General features: G+C 42.3%; 1 protein-coding gene across 1 annotated transcript in view; it reads right to left on the reverse strand.

The window, feature by feature from the left end:
- LOC311143998 (coiled-coil domain-containing protein 141-like) overlaps positions 1–20,204 on the reverse strand; it is a gene marked incomplete at both ends in the record, with an annotated part of 41,114 nt that extends 20,910 nt beyond the window's left edge. The window contains 11 exons of the mRNA XM_084179910.1: positions 294–485; positions 707–826; positions 1,327–1,468; positions 1,762–1,934; positions 6,317–6,523; positions 7,176–7,295; positions 10,804–11,057; positions 14,061–14,169; positions 15,326–15,520; positions 17,777–17,899; positions 20,100–20,204. Of these exons, the coding sequence (XP_084036036.1) occupies positions 294–485; positions 707–826; positions 1,327–1,468; positions 1,762–1,934; positions 6,317–6,523; positions 7,176–7,295; positions 10,804–11,057; positions 14,061–14,169; positions 15,326–15,520; positions 17,777–17,899; positions 20,100–20,204 (1,740 nt within the window). The remainder of the gene's footprint in view (positions 1–293; positions 486–706; positions 827–1,326; positions 1,469–1,761; positions 1,935–6,316; positions 6,524–7,175; positions 7,296–10,803; positions 11,058–14,060; positions 14,170–15,325; positions 15,521–17,776; positions 17,900–20,099) is intronic.
- Positions 20,205–20,829: the final 625 nt, after the last annotated feature.

Consider the following 20,829-nt stretch of genomic DNA (forward strand, 5'->3'; position numbering starts at 1 on the left):
AGACGCTTTTATCCAAAGCGACTTATAGTCATGCGTGCATACATTTTTTTTTTGTATATGGGTGGTCCCGGGGTTCGACCCCCCTACCTTGGCGTTACAAGCGCCGTGCTCTACCAGCTGAGCTACACTGTAACTGTTATTCTGTTATTCACATTTCAGTTGAAATACATACAGAACAAGGATTTTCAGTCAGTCAAGATACCACTGTGTCACCTACCACTGTAAAACACTAACATACACATAACAAAAAACATATTTACATTTCAACAAAAGATAATGTAAGACAAAATAACCTCCTCAGCAATTCGCAAGAAGCCCACGTATGGTCTGATGTTCTCAATGCGGGATGTGATGTTTCTGGTGACTGTCTTCACCTCCTCTTCTAGCAGTGATCCTTTGTTGGAGAACTCAGTGGCTTCAGGACACTCCAGTGTTTTCAGTTCCTTTATCTGTTCTGCCATGGCCTCTGCCTCACTGGCTGTTTCCTGAGAACCAAATGACCAGGATTGAGAAGCTCTATGGTATCACACATATACTTCAATACAGTACAAGACAGGGTTAGGTCCATTTGAATTCATTCAGTTCAGGAAGTAAACTGAAATTCCTGAATTTAAATGGAATTGACCCCAACCTTGGTACAAGATGAACAAAGGGGACATACATTTGAATTAGGTTGAGTAAATGTACATGTGCTATCCCTGACTACCTGTGTTTGTGAGGAGAGTTCCAGGTGTTTGTTGAGCATGTCTTCAGACTGGGAGAGCAGGGAGCCTGGCTCAGTGTTGCTGGAGAGGACACCATTGCTGCTCTTTAGCCACACCGAGATCTGGGACAGAAAAACATGACTTTTACTTAACTTTATTAGTTCCACAATTCAGTAAAATGCAGTCAACTGAAATACATGGAAATGTACACACACATAAAAGCATTGGCAGTTGACCGTAGGCTGTCAACTAGCCTCACAAAAACAGCAGAAAATGGGCCAATCTGACTTTAGATCTTCTTAACTCAAAACTTTTGTGTACCTCTCCTATTGACAGTGAATGATATGCAAACGTCTAACTTCCACATGCTTATTTCAACTCTGAATCAGGCCCAATGAGACTAGCAGTAGGCTGACACATCAATAGGAGTTCGATATCGGCAGCTCAAAGGCATAATACAATGTAATTCAATAAAAAGATAGATACGGTGAAGTCCCAAATGGCACTCTATTACCTATATTGTGCACTACCTTTGACCAGAGCCCTTTGGCCCTGGTCAAAAGTAGTGCACTATAAAGAGAATAGAGTGCCATTTGGGACGTAGCCTAAGGCTTGTGTGTACCTTGTCTATGAGGTCTTCACATGAGGACACCAGCTGCTGTCTCTTGGTTGCCAGTGCTCGGTGGGCGTGGCATTCCCGGCTCAGAGCATCAACCCGGTCTCTCACATATCCCAACATCCTTTTCACCCCTTCCACTTGGGTACTACAAATACAGTAAGAGTCATGTATGCTGTCCAATGCTCCATGTAGTAATAATAATATCTGCATTCTTGATCCATCCATCCGTCTATCAATATAAAGGCATCACATACAGTATAACAAGCATATTAGATTTCAGATTACAGTGATATCTTTGCTAGCGAAATCATGTTACTCAAAATCTCAGTTTTGCTACACAGATGCTTGACCACTGCAGGTTTAAACTTGACTAGGGTGGGGGTGAGGTTTTGAGTCTGAGGACTGAGGATGTCCTAATATGGATGCTGTGCACCTTACCTCTGTGGGTCAACCTTCTGTAGTATGAGCTGTCCTCTCTGAAGAGGGTCGGTGGCTGACTCTTTGATGCTTCGCAGCAGCTCCTCGTGCTTTTTGGCCAACTCAGGCAACCGTAGTGTCTGGCTCTTCAACCCCTTTAGTTTACTCTCAACAGTTCCCAGGACCCCAAAAGCCTGACATAAACAGCAATGAAAGGATAGGACAATATATATATATAAAAGTAATCATGTAAACATGATAGATAGTTTAACAGAAGTCCTGAATAAATGTGATATTGCTCATTATAATAAAACTAACAATTTATGACGCAGTAGATGGCACAAATATGCCCTTAATGTCCACTAGAGGGCAGCGTATTCAAATCAAATTCAAGTCACTAGTTCACTATGGTGTGTAGAGGACCTCAAAGACTTAGTGCTGCAATAATAATTACACTCTTCACATATTTGTCGGGCACATGATCGGTACAGTAGCTACCTTGTTGACACTGCTAAAGAACGCGTTGCTCTCCTGAATGTGATATCTATTGTTACATAGATACCTCGTTGGTACTGCTATAGAAGGCGGCACATGATACAGTGGGGAAAAAAAGTATTTAGTCAGCCACCAATTGTGCAAGTTCTCCCACCTAAAAAGATGAGAGAGGCCTGTAATTTCCATCATAGGTACACGTCAACTATGACAGACAAATTGAGAGAAAAAAAATCCAGAAAATCACATTGTAGGATTTTGAATGAATTTATTTGCAAATTATGGTGGAAAATAAGTATTTGGTCACCTACAAACAAGCAAGATTTCTGGCTCTCACAGACCTGTAACTTCTTCTTTAAGAGGCTCCTCTGTCCTCCACTCGTTACCTGTATTAATGGCACCTGTTTGAACTTGTTATCAGTATATAAGACACCTGTCCACAACCTCAAACAGTCACACTCCAAACTCCACTATGGCCAAGACCAAAGAGCTGTCAAAGGACACCAGAAACAAAATTGTAGACCTGCACCAGGCTGGGAAGACTGAATCTGCAATAGGTAAGCAGCTTGGTTTGAAGAAATCAACTGTGGGAGCAATTATTAGGAAATGGAAGACATACAAGACCACTGATAATCTCCCTCGATCTGGGGCTCCACGCAAGATCTCACCCCGTGGGGTCAAAATGATCACAAGAACGGTGAGCAAAAATCCCAGAACCACACAGGGTGACCTAGTGAATGACCTACAGAGAGCTGGGACCAAAGTAACAAAGCCTACCATCAGTAACACACTACGCCGCCAGGGACTCAAATCCTGCAGTGCCAGACGTGTCCCCCTGCTTAAGCCAGTACATGTCCAGGCCCGTCTGAAGTTTGCTAGAGTGCATTTGGATGATCCAGAAGAGGATTGGGAGAATGTCATATGGTCAGATGAAACCAAAATAGAACTTTTTGGTAAAAACTCAACTCGTCGTGTTTGGAGGACAAAGAATGCTGAGTTGCATCCAAAGAACACCATACCTACTGTGAAGCATGGGGGTGGAAACATCATGCTTTGGGGCTGTTTTTCTGCAAAGGGACCAGGACGACTGATCCGTGGAAAGGAAAGAATGAATGGGGCCATGTATCGTGAGATTTTGAGTGAAAACCTCCTTCCATCAGCAAGGGCATTGAAGATGAAACGTGGCTGGGTCTTTCAGCATGACAATGATCCCAAACACACCGCCCGGGCAACGAAGGAGTGGCTTCGTAAGAAGCATTTCAAGGTCCTGGAGTGGCCTAGCCAGTCTCCAGATCTCAACCCCATAGAAAATCTTTGGAGGGAGTTGAAAGTCCGTGTTGCCTAGCGACAGCCCCAAAACATCACTGCTCTAGAGGAGATCTGCATGGAGGAATGGGCCAAAATACCAGCAACAGTGTGTGAAAACCTTGTGAAGACTTACGGAAAACGTTTGACCTGTGTCATTGCCAACAAAGGGTATATAACAAAGTATTGATAAACTTTTGTTATTGACCAAATACTTATTTTCCACCATAATTTGCAAATAAATTCATTGAAAATCCTACAATGTGATTTTCTGGATATTTTTTTCTCATTTTGTCTGTCATAGTTGACGTGTACCTATGATGAAAATTACAGGCCTCTCTCATCTTTTAAGTGGGAGAACTTGCACAATTGGTGGCTGACTAAATACTTTTCTTCCCCACTGTATGTACAGCAGGTTGTGTGAAACCGTAACGCATTGGCAGTAGCTGATTTGTTTGCCTTGTTTTAACCTTTTCCTGCTAAATCAGGGTCACACAGAGTGTTTCTTGGTAGTCTTAAACAAATCTACGTTGAAACAGAAGTATACACCTCACAAACATGGTTATGGGCTTAAAAAAAGAAGACACCTGTACAATGTCAGATATAGAGTTTAAATGTATTACATTTTGAGTTTGTATCCCAATATTACACTTTATATACATCACAGAAGACTGAAATATAACAAAACCATTTGACATAGAAAACACCGGATTTCCGGAGGTAAAAAAAAAAGTTGATAAATTATGAAATTATGAAAAATATTAATAACATTCCACCCATGAGGCCACTAGAGGGCGATTTGGTCATTTGACTGCAGGAAATATATTAATCTTACTACATGGATATTCCATGTGTTGATACATTTGGATGGTCTATATATCCTACAAGTTTAGACTTGTTAAAGATACAGTACCTTGTCGGCACTGCTTAAGTGGCACATTATATGTACAGTTACAGTTACTATCTTGTTGGCACTAATAAAAAACACATTGCTCTCCTGAAGGTCGTATGTACAGTTTCAGTAGCAACCTTGTTGGCACTGAAGGCATTTTTCTCCTGAAGGTTATGTACAATAGCATAGATATAGAACAGTTCTATCTCTACAGTATGTACACTAATTAGTAACTACTATCTTGGCCCTGCTTATTTGTGGCCACAAGACAGAAGTTACTGTACCTTGTTGGCACTGAAAAAGAAGGCGTTGCTCTCCTGTAGGTGATATGTATAGTTACACTAGCTACCTTCTACAGTGGCTTGCGAAAGTATTCACCCCCTTTGGCATTTTTCCTATTTTGTTGCCTTACAACCTGGAATTAAAATTGATTTTTGTTTTTTTTTTATCATTTGATTTACACAACATGCCTACCACTTTGAAGATGCAAAATATTTTTTATTGTGAAACAAAGAAGAAATAAGACAAAAAAACAGAAAACTTGAATGTGCATAACTATCACTATTGGTGGGCGATCCTTTCTTGGCAGGTTTGTTGTGGTGCCATATTCTTTCAATTTTTTTATAATGGATTTAATGGTGCTCCGTGGCATGTTCAAAGTTTCTGATATTTTTCTATAACCCAACCCTGATCTGTACTTCTCCACAACTTTGTCCCTGACCTGTTTGGAGAACTCCTTGGTCTTCATGGTGCCGCTTGCTTGGTGGTGCCCCTTGCTTAGTGGTGTTGGAGACTCTGGGGCCTTTCAGAACAGGTGTATATACATACTGAGATCATGTGACACTTAGATTGCACACAGGTGGACTTTATTTAACTAATTATGTGACTTCTGAAGGTAATTGGTTGCACCAGATCTTATTTAGGGGCTTCATAGCAAAGGGGGTGAATACATTTGCACGCACCACTTTTCCGTTATTTATTTTCTTGAATTTTTTTAACAAGTTATTTTTTTCATTTCATTTCACCAATTTGGACTATTTTGTGTATGTCCATTACATGAAATCCAAATAAAAATCCATTTAAATGACAGGTTGTAATGCAACAGAATAGGAAAAACGCCAAGGCACTGTACTGCTACTACTACTGGACCACCTACTCTCTCCTACGGGGGGTTATTTTTTATTATTTTTTATTTAACCTTTATTTAACTAGGCAAGTCAGTTAAGAACAAATTCTTATTTACAATAACGGCCTACACCGGCCAAACCCGGACGACGCTGGGCCAATTGTGCGCCGCCCTATGGGACTCCCAATCACGGCCAGTTGTGATACAGCCTGGAATCGAACCAGGGGGTCTGTAGTGACACCTCAAGCACTGAGATGCAGTGCCTAAGACCGCTGCGCCACTGTATTTTAATAATGTCTGAGCCCATACATTAAAAGGGCAATCAGTAGTTGAAACAATAAAAAAGGGTTTTCCCCGCCACAGTTTCGGTAAAAAGCTGAGGGATGACCCTGGAGAAATGTAACCACTCTCAAATTCATAGACAGAGCTATGGATGCAAGGACTGACCATCCATGATAGCCAATTTATGGTTTTAACCATGTTTCGGGGCTAAACAGTGTTTGTTTATAAACATTGGCATATAACAAGCTTATATGTTGGGTTCTGATGGGGTACGACAGTTGAATTCAACTGATGAGGCATTTATAAGTTATATTCTTTAAGAATCAATGTGTACATATAATTAATTTATAAGTCAAATACAAATAATTGCCCTTTTAAAGTCTTTTAACTTTCAAACCCACACGAGTGCCTGGACTTTTTATGCCACTTAGCAACTATTTGAGGTTCTAATTTTTCCTTTTGCTTCTCAGTTACTGTACCTTGTTGGCGCTGCTAAAGAAAGCATTGCTCTCCTGTAGGTGTGCGAGGCGGCCCATCATCAGGTTCCAGAAGTGCTCGTGCAGGGCTTTGAGAGCCAGACTCCTCTCAGAGACATGTCCCTTCTCAGCCTCAGCCCGGCCCTCTGCTTCCCCCGCTAGCAGCTCTGAGGCCTGGGCTAGCAGCTTCCTCACCAATTCGCTCCAGTCCTGCAGGATAGGATGCAGGCACACGCACACGCACGCGCACACACACACACACACACACACACACACACACACACAACATGCATGATTATAAGGGCACAGCCTGACTGAGCAGCTATTTGCTGCTCTGGCACCCCAATGGTGGAACAAGCTCCCCCACGACGCCAGGACAGCGGAGTCACTGACCACCTTCCGGAGACACTTGAAACCCTACCTCTTTAAGGAATACCTGGAATAGTATAAAGTAATCCTTCTACCCACCCTCTCCCCCAAACCCCCATAAAAAAAAAAAGTGGTTGTCTCACTGGCCCCAGTCCCCAGTTGAATGCACCAATTTGTAATTTGCTCTGGATAAGAGCGTCTGCTAAATGATGTAAATGTACTAACATACTTTTTGAGAAGGTCCAGTCACACAAATTCCCTAGGTGGCAAAGGTCCGGATGGATATCGTCATTTACAAACCCCCACCTCTCAACCCATGCAACCCCAAACTGTTCAAACGTTTCACACCCCTCTTGTTGGCAGAGAGAAATATTTGCCATTTTAAAGCTAATTTCCTGCAATTCTACACATTTTCCATGTCTATTTCTTCAAAATAACAGTCAAACCGTTAGCAAATATGTCCCATAATATACTCATATTTAAAGTATCATACCTTGGCTTTTTCTTCAAACTTCTTGTATTCCTGAAGGAGCTCCTCATTTTCAGTGAGGGTTGATCCCAAATGATCTCTTTCAAAGTGCAAGTCAGCATTGCTCTTGAACCAGTGGGTTACCTGAAAAGAATACAATATATTATCACTACAATCAGTTATTCATGAATTTCCACTTGGGCAAAGGTGCAATAGATCAGGTAACATGTTACATTTGTAGATGTAATATAAATATGTAAATTATTTCAAAGGAAGAGTTAAATGCTTCATGACTGCTCTCCCTGACACTAAGCAGTGGATACATGTTTACAGACGCTGTTAGCCAGAGCTACTGACAGTAGTGAGTGCATACAGGAATTGAAACAACAACCCTGGCGTTGCAAGTGCCATGCTCTACCAACTGAGCCACACACAACCAACTGAGCCACACACAACCAACTGAGCCACACGTGATAGAGTATCAAACCATTCTGAAGCACAGCGAGAGACATCTGTACTTTCATAATCTTAACACAACCCCTTATGGCTCTGAAAATATTATATTTTCCTAGGTAGGCATTCTCTCAGTTCAATATCAGATGCACTTTCTAATACCACACTTATTATCCAACGGACATTCCACAGAACATTTATTTATACTTGCATACAGTGAGGGAAATAAGGATTTGATCCCCTACTGATTTTGTACGTTTTCCCACTGACAAAGACATGATCAGTCTATAATTTTAATGGTAGGTTTATTTGAACAGTGAGAGACAGAATAACAACAACAAAATCCAGAAAAACACATGTCAAAATTGTTATAAATTGATTTGCATTTTAATGAGGGAAATAAGTATTTGACCCCTCTGCAAAACATTACTTAGTACTTGGTGGCAACACCCTTGTTGGCAATCACAGAGGTCAGACGTTTCATGTAGTTGGCCACCAGGTTTGCACACATCTCAGGAGGGCTTTTGTTCCACTCCTCTTTGCAGATCTTCTCCAAGTCATTAAGGTTTCGAGGCTGACGTTTGGCAACTCGAACCTTCAGCTCCCTCCACAGATTTTCTATGGGATTAAGGTCTGGAGACTGGTTAGGCCACTCCAGGACCTTAATGTGCTTCTTCTTGAGCCACTCCTTTATTGCCTTGGCCGTGTGTTTTGGGTCATTGTCATGCTGGAATACCCATCCACGACCCATTTTCAATGCCCTGGCTGAGGGAAGGAGGTTCTCACCCAAGATTTGACGGTACATGGCCCCGTCCATCGTCCCTTTGATGCGGTGAAGTTGTCCTGTCCCCTTAGCAGAAAAACACCCCCAAAGCATAATGTTTCCACCTCCATGTTTGACGGTGGGGATGGTGTTCTTGGGGTCATAGGCAGCATTCCTCCTCCTCCAAACACGGCGAGTTGAGTTGATGCCAAAGAGCTTGATTTTGGTCTCATCTGACCACAACACTTTCATCCAGTTCTCCTCTGAATCATTCAGATGTTCATTGGCAAACGTCAGACGGCCCTGTATATGTGCTTTGTTGAGCAGGGGGACCTTGTGGGCGCTGCAGGATTTCAGTCCTTCACGGCGTAGTGTGTTACCAATTGTTTTCTTGGTGACTATGGTCCCAGCTGCCTTGAGATCATTGACAAGATCCTCCCGTGTAGTTCTGAGCTGATTCCTCACCGTTCTCATGATCATTGCAACTCCACGAGGTGAGATCTTGCATGGAGCCCCAGGCCGAGGGAGATTGACAGTTCTTTTATGTTTCTTCCATTTGCAAATAATCGCACCAACTGTTGTCAACCTTCTCACCAAGCTGCTTGGCGATGGTCTTGTAGCCCATTCCAGCCTTGTGTAGGTCTACAATCTTGTCCCTGACATCCTTGGAGAGCTCTTTGGTCTTGGCCATGGTGGAGAGTTTGGAATCTGATTGATTGATTGCTTCTGTGGACAGGTGTCTTTTATACAGGTAACACGCTGGAGCAGCGCCGGAGAAGATGGCTGCCGTTTTACAGCCCTCTAACCAATTGTACTATTATGTGTGTTTTTCCGCGTTATTTGTAATTTATTTTGTACATAATGTTTCTGCCATCGTCTCTTCCCCTCAGGGGTGCGTGCTCAGTCCCCTCCTGTACTCTCTGTTCACCCATGACTGCATGGCCAGACACGACTCCAACACCATCATTAAGTTTGCCGACGACACAACAGTGGTAGGCCTGATCACCGACAACGATGAGACAGCCTATAGGGAGGAGGTCAGAGATCTGGCCGTGTGGTGCCAGGACAACAACCTCTCCCTCAACGTGACCAAGACAAAGGAGATGATTGTGGACTACAGGAAAAAAAAGAGGACTGAGCACGCCCCCATTCTCATCGACGGGGCTGTAGTGGAACAGGTTGAGAGCTTCAAGTTCCTTGGTGTCCACATCACCAACGAACTATCATGGTCCAAACACACCAAGACAGTCGTGAAGAGGGCACGACAAAGCCTATTCCCCCTCAGGAGACTAAAAAGATTTGGCATGGGTCCTCAGATCCTCAAAAAATTCTACAGCTGCACCATCGAGAGCATCCTGACTGGTTGCATCACCGCCTGGTATGGCAACTGCTTGGCCTCTGACCGCAAGGCACTACAGAGGGTAGTGCGTACGGCCCAGTACATCACTGGGGCAAAGCTCCCTGCCATCCAGGACCTCTATACCAGGCGGTGTCAGAGGAAGGCCCTCAAAATTGTCAAAGACTCCAGCCACCCTAGTCATAGACTGTTCTCTCTGCTACCGCACGGCAAGCGGTACCGGAGTGCCAAGTCTAGGTCCAAAAGACTTCTCAACAGCTTCTACCCCCAAGCCATAAGACTCCTGAACAGCTAATCATGGCTACCCGGACTATTTGCACTGCCCCCCCCACCCCATCCTTTTTACGCTGCTGCTACTCTGTTAAGTATTTATGCATAGTCACTTTAACTCTACCCACATGTACATATTACCTCAACTACCTCAACTAGCCGGTGCCCCCGCACATTGACTCTGCAACGGTACCCCCCTGTATATATAGCCTCCCTACTGTCACTTTATTTTACTGTATATATAGCCTCCCTACTGTCACTTTATTTTACTTCTGCTCTTTTTTTTCTCAACAATTTTTTTGTTGTTGTTTTATTCTTACTTTTTTTGTTTAAAATAAATGCACTGTTGGTTAAGGGCTGTAAGTAAGCATTTCACTGTAATGTCTGCACCTGTTGTATTCGGCGCATGTGACCAATAAAATTTGATTTGATTTGATTAGGAGCACTCCCTTTAAGAGTGAGCTCCTAATCTCAGCTCGTTACCTGTATAAAAGACACCTGGGAGCCAGAAATCTTTCTGATTGAGAGGGGGTCAAATACTTATTTCCCTCATTAAAATGCAAATCAATTTATAACATTTCTGACATGCGTTTTTCTGGATTTCTTTGATGTTATTCTGTCTCTCACTGTTCAAATAAACCTACCATTAAAATTATAGACTGATCATTTCTTCGTCAGTGGGCAAACGTACAAAATCAGCAGGGGATCAAATACTTGTTTCCCTCACTGTATAAGGTAGGTAAAGGTTTTAAGTAAAAAGTAGATTTCCAACACGGATTGATCTTTGATATTGACATTTCGTGACTCACTTCCTGTTCCTGCCGATCCCATTGGTAGATGCTGAGGATGACTTCCAGGTCAAGGAGCTGCTGCTTCATGTGCTGGTCCACCTGTCTCCTCCTGTCCTGCAGTATCTCCATAAGACTCTCCACCCGGCCACAGCTGCTGCGAGCCCCCCGTAACGCCTCACTCCTCTGTAGAGCCTCCTCTATCTGGAACTCTCTCAGGAAGTCTAGAAGATCACGGCTCTTATTCAGAACCAGCATGGACTTCTCCAGGAGACCTGAGAGGGAGGGATGGAGTGACAGAGGGAAAGAAAGAAAGAGAGAGGAGAGAGAGAGGGAATGGTTTATTTACTATTACTTGAAGGCATTTCATAGTGCCATTAGCTGCAAAGAGCTGAATTACTCCATACCATTTACAATTTTCTCATTAGAAAGACACTCTTGTTTAGAACCAGCACTGACTTCTCCAGTAGACCCGAAGGACAGATATGGGTCAGAATAGGAACATATGATTTCATACACACTTACAACGTCTTTGAGCAGATGCTGGACATATTTTATTCTTATTTACATTGAAAGTGACTCCAAAATGACACAATACATTATTTACAATTCATTTCTATTGGGCACAACATAATCCGAAACACAACCAAAACAAACTGCTAATGCATCCAACAAGTTTGGGGAGTCACAAGCTTGATGTAGTCATTGCGTGCTAGAAATATGGGACCAAATAGTAAAGTTTTTATTAAATTTAACACACTATAAGTGAATTTGTCCAAATACTTATGACACCTTCAAATGGTGGGATTAGATACATAAAGTGCTTTAATTTCTCAACGGTAAAACAGATATGTACAGTGAGGGAAAAAAGTATTTGAACCCCTGCTGATTTTGTACGTTTGCCCACTGACAAAGAAATGATCAGTCTATAATTTGAATGGTAGGTTTATTTGAACAGTGAGAGACAGAATAACAACAACAAAATCCAGAAAAACACATGTCAAAAATGTTATAAATTGATTTGCATTTTAATGAGGGAAATAAGTATTTGACCCCTCTGCAAAACATGACTTAGTACTTGGTGGCAAAACCCTTGTTGGCAATCACAGAGGTCAGACGTTTCTTGTAGTTGGCCACCAGGTTTGCACACATCTCAGGAGGGATTTTGTCCCGCTCCTCTTTGCAGATCTTCTCCAAGTCATTAAGATTTCGAGGCTGACGTTTGGCAACTCGAACCTTCAGCTCCCTCCACAGATTTTCTATGGGATTAAGGTCTGGAGACTGGCTAGGCCACTCCAGGACCTTAATGTGCTCTTCTTGAGCCACTCCTTTGTTGCCTTGGCCGTGTGTTTTGGGTCATTGTCATGCTGGAATACCCATCCACGACCCATTTTCAATGCCCTGGCTGAGGGAAGGAGGTTCTCACCCAAGATTTGACGGTACATGGCCCCGTCCATTGTCCCTTTGATGCGGTGAAGTTGTCCTGTCCCCTTAGCAGAAAAACACCCCCAAAGCATAATGTTTCCACCTCCATGTTTGACGGTGGGGATGGTGTTCTTGGGGTCATAGGCAGCATTCCTCCTCCTCCAAACACGGCGTGTTGAGTTGATGCCAAAGAGCTCGATTTTGGTCTCATCTGACCACAACACTTTCACCCAGTTCTCCTCTGAATCATTCAGATGTTCATTGGCAAACTTCAGACGGGCATGTATATGTGCTTTCTTGAGCAGGGGGACCTTGCGGGCGCTGCAGGATTTCAGTCCTTCACGGCGTAGTGTGTTACCAATTGTTTTCTTGGTGACTATGGTCCCAGCTGCCTTGAGATCATTGACAAGATCCTCCTGTGTAGTTCTGGGCTGATTCCTCACCGTTCTCATGTTCATTGCAACTCCACAAGGTGAGATCTTGCATGGAGCCCCAGGCCGAGGGAGATTGACAGTTATTTTGTGTTTCTTCCATTTGCGAATACTCGCACCAACTGTTGTCACCTTCTCACCAAGCTGCTTGGCGATGGTCTTGTAGCCCATTCCAGCCTTGTGTAGGTCTACAATCTTGTCCCTGACATCCTTGGAGAGCTCTTTGGTCTTGGCCATGGTGGAGAGTTTGGAATCTGATTGATTGACTGCTTCTGTGGACAGGTGTCTTTTATACAGGTAACAAGCTGAGATTAGGAGCACTCCCTTTAAGAGTGTGCTCCTAATCTCAGCTCGTTACCTGTGTAAAAGACACCTGGGAGCCAGAAATCTTTCTGATTGTGAGGGGGTCAAATACTTATTTCCCTCATTAAAATGCAAATCAATTTATAACATTTTTGACATGTGTTTTTCTGGATTTTTTTGTTGTTATTCTGTCTCTCACTGTTCAAATAAACCTACCATTCAAATTATAGACTGATCATTTCTTTGTCAGTGGGCAAACGTACAAAATCAGCAGGGGATCAAATACTTTTTTCCCTCACTGTATGAAAATACCCTCAAATAAAAGGTGACATCCTGTACTGTTGCCTCATATAAAACATTTTATCTCAAATCCAAAATGCTGGAGTATAGAGCCAAATTAAAGGTTTTAGCTTCATTGTCCAAATAAGTACGTAAGGAAGTGTACCTGAGTGGCCACATTTGTTTGTCACCAACAAACCACATAGGAGCTTAGATTGGAGTGTGCAGAGTCACATTTTTCATTTGGGTAAAGATAAGGGCCAAAATGCAAACAATGAATGAATGAATACAGCTTTGGGTCATGTAAATACAGCTGTTGTAGATCATTTGTAAAGTAAATAACGTACCTCACACTAAAGTGTAATCTCTCATCAAATACTATTATGAGAAAGAGTGCCTGTTGTTTATATTACCGTTACGACGTCATGACATAATGATCCCTGTGTCCCTCAGCAGCCTCAACCAGCTCATGTGAATGACAACTAGCTTTTACTTAACTGACGTGTCTCAGTCCCATCCCTGTGCTGTTGATATGACATGAATGCCACTAATTCTCACATCTGGCATATATCTATCTCTCCATTAGCTCTTAGTGCCTTGGAGACTGAAAGGCAGGGTAAAATCCATAAAATTTCAGGAACTTTAAGAGGAGAATGATTCTTTCAAGGGAGGGCAGAGGTGACTGAATGACTGTCAGGACCAGATTGAGGTTGTGATTCACGTATCAGACATCTGGAGCAGTGACCCGGACGTCCGTACTCTAAGGGGATTTGCCAAAGGGAATAAACACATCATTTCTCTAAGGGAGACATTACTGTAAGTGAATCAGCATATACTCACCTCTCTTCATAACACTGTGTTTCAGGAGCAGTTCTTTCAGACACTCAGCATCCGCCAGCTCCTGCTCTCTGCTCTGGAACTCTTCTGCCTCATCTATTCTGATAGCAAACTGCAAGAGGTGGAGGAAGACATAGTACATCTATCTGTATAGTTAGACAACAGTGTAATTTGTCCTAGTATGGGCTCTGGCTTTGCACATTTATTCATAAGATCTCCAAAAGCTTAATTAACTCACAGTAGATTTGATAGAGAAGTAAACAAAGGAAAAAAAAAGGAGCCCTGTTTGGTCAGGGATGAAACATGTAAAGGACAGACAGTACAAACCTCTCAGTCAGATCTACAGAGCATCTACAGAACCACCTGCTTCCTGTATCTATCACACAACCTATCATCATGTTTCATAATCATCACACTAATGTGTCTGCGTTGTGTGGCCGCATTTAGGGTGGCCATCAGTTAGTGCCTGGGTAAGTTACAGTGGCTATACAGTATCACACAACTCAATGCTCTTGGTTGGAGCCACGGTCTGTAGACTAATAACATTGAAACTGCCCCATTGTGCCACATTAACAGTACATTTGTGAACAGGGGCCCCTGATACAGTATCTATGTGTACTTATATTGCAGTAAAAACAGGCTTACATTACATCCCCCTCGTCAGTTACACTGTTATTTTGGAAAATATTTTATTTATATTTATATTAACGTAATGCTAACAAAACTGATAAAGCAATGTGCTGTTTTCTTTGATGTTTTTTTAAGCAAACTGGAGAGGAGGAAACAGATGCACTAGCTCTAGAACGGCAGTAATAACAAGAACACAACACTGGATGCTGTGTTGATATCATGAAATGTAATATTTCCTCCAACAAAATGAAAAATTAACTTTCCATTTCAGAACCACAGAACTGGTTGAAATGTCACTTTGTAACATGCTTATTAGTGCAGTGAAAACCCCTGTGGCGTACATGTACATTAACTCAAAATCAGCTCTGATCTGTTAGGGTTATGGTCTATGTCAGATCTGTGTAGGCTCTATGTGTGTTCTATGTAGCTATAATGTAGCTATAATGGCTCAGTTTCTGTTTGCCTGGCTCCTACCTCAAGTGCCCTGTCAAAGAACTCGGAGGCCAGGTGTAGCAGAAACCAGCACTTCTCTAGCAGTGAGATCTGGGTCTAAGTATGGTCTATGTAGCTCTATGTATACTCTATGTACCTATAATGTTTATGTAGCTATAACATCTCCTTTCTGTTAGCCATCCTACCTCCAGGGCCCTGTCAAAGAACTCTGAGGCCAGGTGTAACAGGGACCTGCGCTTCTCTAGCAGTAAGACCAGGGTCCTCCAGGCGTCGCTCAGCGACTTAGCCATGGCCTCGTACACCTCCCCTTCATTCTCCTTCTTCTCCTCTGCTGTTCTGTCTGCCTCTTCCAGCAGAGCCCACAGGCCTGCCTCATGTTTCTGACAAGAGAAAAAGGATCATACAAAAAAAGACAGAAGTCTGTAAGATATACCTGGTTCATTAAAGTATCTTCTCTGCATTATACAGACATCCTTTTTTGGATTCTCCTTCATGTTTCTGACACACAGAGGAGGCATTTTTTTAGAACACTGCCTTGCACTGGGCTGGTACCAATGTGTACATATCTTACTTCATGATTGTTGAGTACAATACTGATATTCTCTGATGAGGTCACATTGCTTAAAAAACATAAAAATACCATATTTATACTTGTAAATCAACATTGTTAATGGAGCGATTCATTTACATTTTGTTCAATTGCACGATTGTAAGCTACACATTTAAAATTATATTCATAGAAGTTCAAAGCCTTGCTCAATTAAAAGCAGTGGATGAACCAACAACATGTTCCATCCCATATGTAAATCTGTCTTGGATCGTTTTGTGGTAAAACCTCTCTTTAATTAGAGGGGTTGTTCAAAGGTCTAAATCTGTAGTAACTCTGATGTCTTACTGAAGATGACTGGAGATATTCTGCCTCCTTCACATTGGAACACATGTGATAATTAAACTAATTCCTAACCTTCTATTTTGGAATCCTTATGGTCAATGACATAGAGTCCTGCAACTGTACATTCAAATCAATAGAACATTTTCACTCGTGCATAATCACAATAAGGAGCTGAATCTCCTTCTCATTCCTGAACGAAGTCTTTCTGTGGCATTGGGACAATATGAGGGCTAAAATCGTACATCTGATTGTGATTTAATAGAATTCCCATGTGAACAACAAGTCCCTCTTTTTGTGAGAGCTGGCACCGATTAGCAACAGAGTTCTTTTTTGCAAATGCAATCGAAGGGCAGTAACAGCTAAATATGTTGGGAACCATCTGACCCAACATTTAAATGTATAAGATCAATTATTCACATGCTTATGCCAATATTGTCATACTTGTATAAAATAAGATGGAACATGCTCAGCCCTCAGCCATAACTAAAACACCTGACAGTAGGTGGAAATAGTGAATGAGTGCTTGGCACTAGGAATGAATGGCCTGGATCAAAATAGCCATTGTGCAGGAGTCTATAACAAGGCCGGGGAAAAAAAGCTTTGAGTGGAAATAATATAAATCAATGTTGAGAGGGCTGCTGTGAACATTTCAACTTCCACCCAAGCTGAGGCAATGAAAGTGACTGAAATAGTTCTCTGAAGTATCTCTGAGAGAAGAAAAGCATTGATGGTGTCTCAATGAGTTATAGTCAAACAAGGCCGGGACTGAGGAAGCTTTAATCACAATCTAAATGTCACCACAAGTGGCATATAACTACACTGAACAAAAATATAAACGCAACATATAAAGTGTTGGTCCCATGTTTCATGAGCTGAAATAAAAGATCCCAGAAATGTTCCATAAGCACAAAAAGCTTATTTCTCTCAAAGCTTATTTCTCTATTTGTGCACAAATGTGTCTACATCCCTGTTAGTGAGCATTTCTCCTTTACCAAGATAATCCATCCACCTGACAGGTGTGGCATATCAAGAAGCTGATTAAACAGCATGATCATTTAAAGGCCACTCTAAAATGTACAGTTTGACTATAACTGATTGGGTTTCATCAGCTGTTTGAGCATGTTTGGGATGCTCTGGATCGACGTGTACGACAGCGTGTTCCAGTTCCCGCCAATATCCATCAACTTCGCACAGCCATTGAAGAGGAGAGGGACAACATTCCACAGGACACAATCAACAGCCTGATCAACTCTATGCGAAGGAGATGTGTCGCGCTGGATGAGGCAAATGGTGGTCACACCAGATACAGACTGGTTGTCTGATCAAGCCCCGTGTAGCTCAGTTGGTAGAGCATGGCGCTTGCAACGCCAGGGTTGTGGGTTCGTTTCCCACGGGGGGCCAGTACGAAAATGTATGCACTCACTAACTGTAAGTCGTTCTGGATAAGAGTGTCTGCTAAATGACTAAAATGTTAATGTAAAATTAGGGCCTAATGAATTTATTTAAATTGACTGATTTCCTTATATGAACTGTAACTCAGTAAAATCTTTGAAATTGTTGCATGTTGCATTTATATTTTTGTTCAGTGCAATATGCCCAATGGGCAGCTCATCCTCATGGCCCAGCATGGTTTCATTCGAATGTCAAAATAGTGACATATCAATAATAGAATAGCGTACTTATGTCACCTGAGCTGACATATTAGTTGTATGTCACTCTACTGTATTTCTAATGAGATTATTACCTTGAGTTTGATCAGGAGCTGCTGGTGTTCATCCAGCAGTTTCTTTGTTTCATCCTGGTTGCTGCCGATCTCCAGCAGGTTTGGATTGGCTTCAGTCAACTGCAGCTTCACCAGCTCCCCACACTACAGTATAAAACACAGACACAGACACACACACAACAAAACACACACTCAACCTTAGAGGAGATGTTTGTTTTCTCCCTTTTGTTTTCAGTACATACTTATTACCATATTTTAGGAGTAAATGGACTGTCTGCATCAATTAATGTACTACTATGTATCAAAGACTCATCCAAGTTAGACCAGCAGGATGCAGAGGTCTGTTTGTGTTTCCCTGCCAAGGCCATGTTACATGTTGTTTATGTTCCGACTGTGAGCAGGGCAGGTTGGTGTAACATTATACCTGTGAACACCCACATGGTCCCCCTGTGAATATCACAGTGTGTAAACACCGCATGGAAATAGGTCTGTCGTCCGCAACGTGGGGCTCCTTTTCCACTATACTGTCTTGTCCCGGGAACACCTTCAGTTCTTGCGTCCCAAATGACACCCTATTCCCTATATAGTGTACTACTTTTGACCAAAAGCCCTATGGACCCTGGTCAATAGTAGTGCACTATATAGGGAATAGGGTGCCATTTGGAACAGATGAGGACAATGTCAAACCATTAAACTGACTTAGGAATTCCTTTACTGTAATGACTGTTACTGATACCTCTCTGGGTGACACATTAACTCCTAATTATCTCAAAGTCAAGCTTTTCTGTAAAGTGTCACTCTGAACGTAAAAAGCACCAACAGCCGTGGCTGTAGCCTATATGACAGTATTTCTACATTGTGTCTGTAGTGTATGCTAAACTATATGTCTATAATGTCTCAAGTGTGACATACATTGGACATTTGAATAGACAATACAGTAATTGATTTGTCAATGATGACCGTGGTGGTTACAGTCAAAGAGTACACATGGGCATTGCGAGGATCACCAACAACTGTTAAGCGAAATTACAAGATGTATAGGTGTCTCAAGCGTCACAGTAGCCTATGTTGTCTCAAATGTAAGGAATAATTTCACTGAGACAATAATTGATTTGTCAATAACCACGGTGGTTATGTGGTTACAGCCACAGTGTAACTATGTCTGTGTTAGCTATAGAGATTATTTCTTACTAGGCATGTTTTGCTCTTTAATCATTGCATGCCTTAGATTGCAGCCGTGGCTGTGGCAGTCACTTTAAAGGGGCCTCGGAATGCAGGGGCACGCCGTCCCCTTCACGACCAAAAGTGGTCAACAAAATTGGTGGCAGAGGATACAACAGAGGACAACAAACATCTCTCTCTTTTCAAACAAAACATAGGCTTTTCCTTCTCGATTGGGAGCATTAATCATATTTGAAAACCGTCTCCTCGGTTTCTGTGTTTTATCATATCTAATAGCTTGTGCATTTGAACTTTCCCACGCATTTAGAATGTATTTCAGACAGATATGTGGGAGAAAAAAAATATTAGAAAAGTAAACTTTTAAAAATATGTCCATTGTCTTATCACTACTGTGGGATAGCCCTACAGGGCTGCCTACATGTTGAGATGTACATGGTGTTAGTATGTGAGGCACTGATATGGTTTGGCTAGGAAATATTCCTAAAACTTAATGGACAAACAGAGAGAGCTATTGACATCTCAGGACACTAGCTGAACAACGTGGACTATGTGAGCTTGTGACATCATTGACAACATTAAATGCCTTTCTCTGGATGCATCCCAAATGGCACCCTATTCCTTATATAGGTTAGTGCACTACTTTTGACCAGACCCCTGGTCACTGTAGTGCACCATAAAGGGAATAGGGTGCCATTTGGGATGCATCCTCTATTAGCAGCAGCACTTTGGAAAGAAAGAGATCGATGGATGCAGATCGCTGATCACTGTGAGGTCAGTGTCTGTCAGATTCAGACAGATCAATAATCTAGCCTGACACTGAATTATAGCCAGTCGTTGTTGTTATATCGACATAACACTATGCTTGTAAAGATTGATCTTCTCCATCCATCATTTTAAAGACTATTCCGTATTTCTAAAATGATCTAATATTTTTTTAGGTGGCCTGATCAACCATTTCTGACCAAAGTAGAGTTCTGAGAGGCATACATCCAAGCACTTCTTATAACAAGTTCTGTTCACCTGAGATATCTACAAACGTGAGAAGAATAAATGGGTTTTATATAGTGCTTTTCAAGGACCCAAAATACGTTTAAAATGGCAATTAAAGACAGCTAAAGACAACCCAAAGACACAACTAAATAATATTTTAGAAGGTCGGTACCTTGAGCACAGTAACAATAATCTGAGAGTCACCAGCCTGCACGGCAATAGTGCTGATTGTTGTTGTGGCAGCAGGTTGACCTCCAGTGTCACCTTTGTTGGACATTGTCTCCCCCGTCCAAACTTAACTTAATAAATTTTACAGCCTCTACTGTCCCCTTTCTTCTCCCTGGATCCTGAAAATCCTTGTCTGTCTCCTGTTCTCTCACTTCAGTCTCTGGGGGCTTCAAAACTCAACAGCAACAGTCCTTCAATATTTCCTTGAAGATAGAATGACCAAACCAAAACCAGCTGTAGAGAGTACCCTCGGTCCCCTTGTCCAACAGGTGTTATAAAATCCAGTTCCATTGAAAGGTGTATGTTTCATCAGCGGTGTTCTGTCCCCGTTCCACTCACTCCAGTCCCACAGCCGAGCCACAGCACAGCACAGCAGAGCCACTAGCTTCAATGGACTAACTGACGCTCAACAGGCAGGAGAGACAGAGCAGAGAGAAGTTGACAGGGCAGAACACGGCAGGCCAGTGTATTAAAAATAGAAATATCTACTAGGATTATCACACTGTGCTGTGTTGGGAGCCATTTTGACACACCCCTAGTTTGGTGGCTCCGCTCTACTCTGGTCTATCTTCACAACCCTCCCCTTTCCCTGCCTGCCTCTCTCCCAGTCCCACTCGGCCCCTCTTTATCCTCTCCTGCCTGCCATCCCACACAGACAAATCCCACAAAGGCAC

This window comes from Coregonus lavaretus, assembly GCF_964263955.1.
Source record: "Coregonus lavaretus genome assembly, chromosome: 16".
NCBI lineage: Eukaryota > Metazoa > Chordata > Actinopteri > Salmoniformes > Salmonidae > Coregonus > Coregonus lavaretus.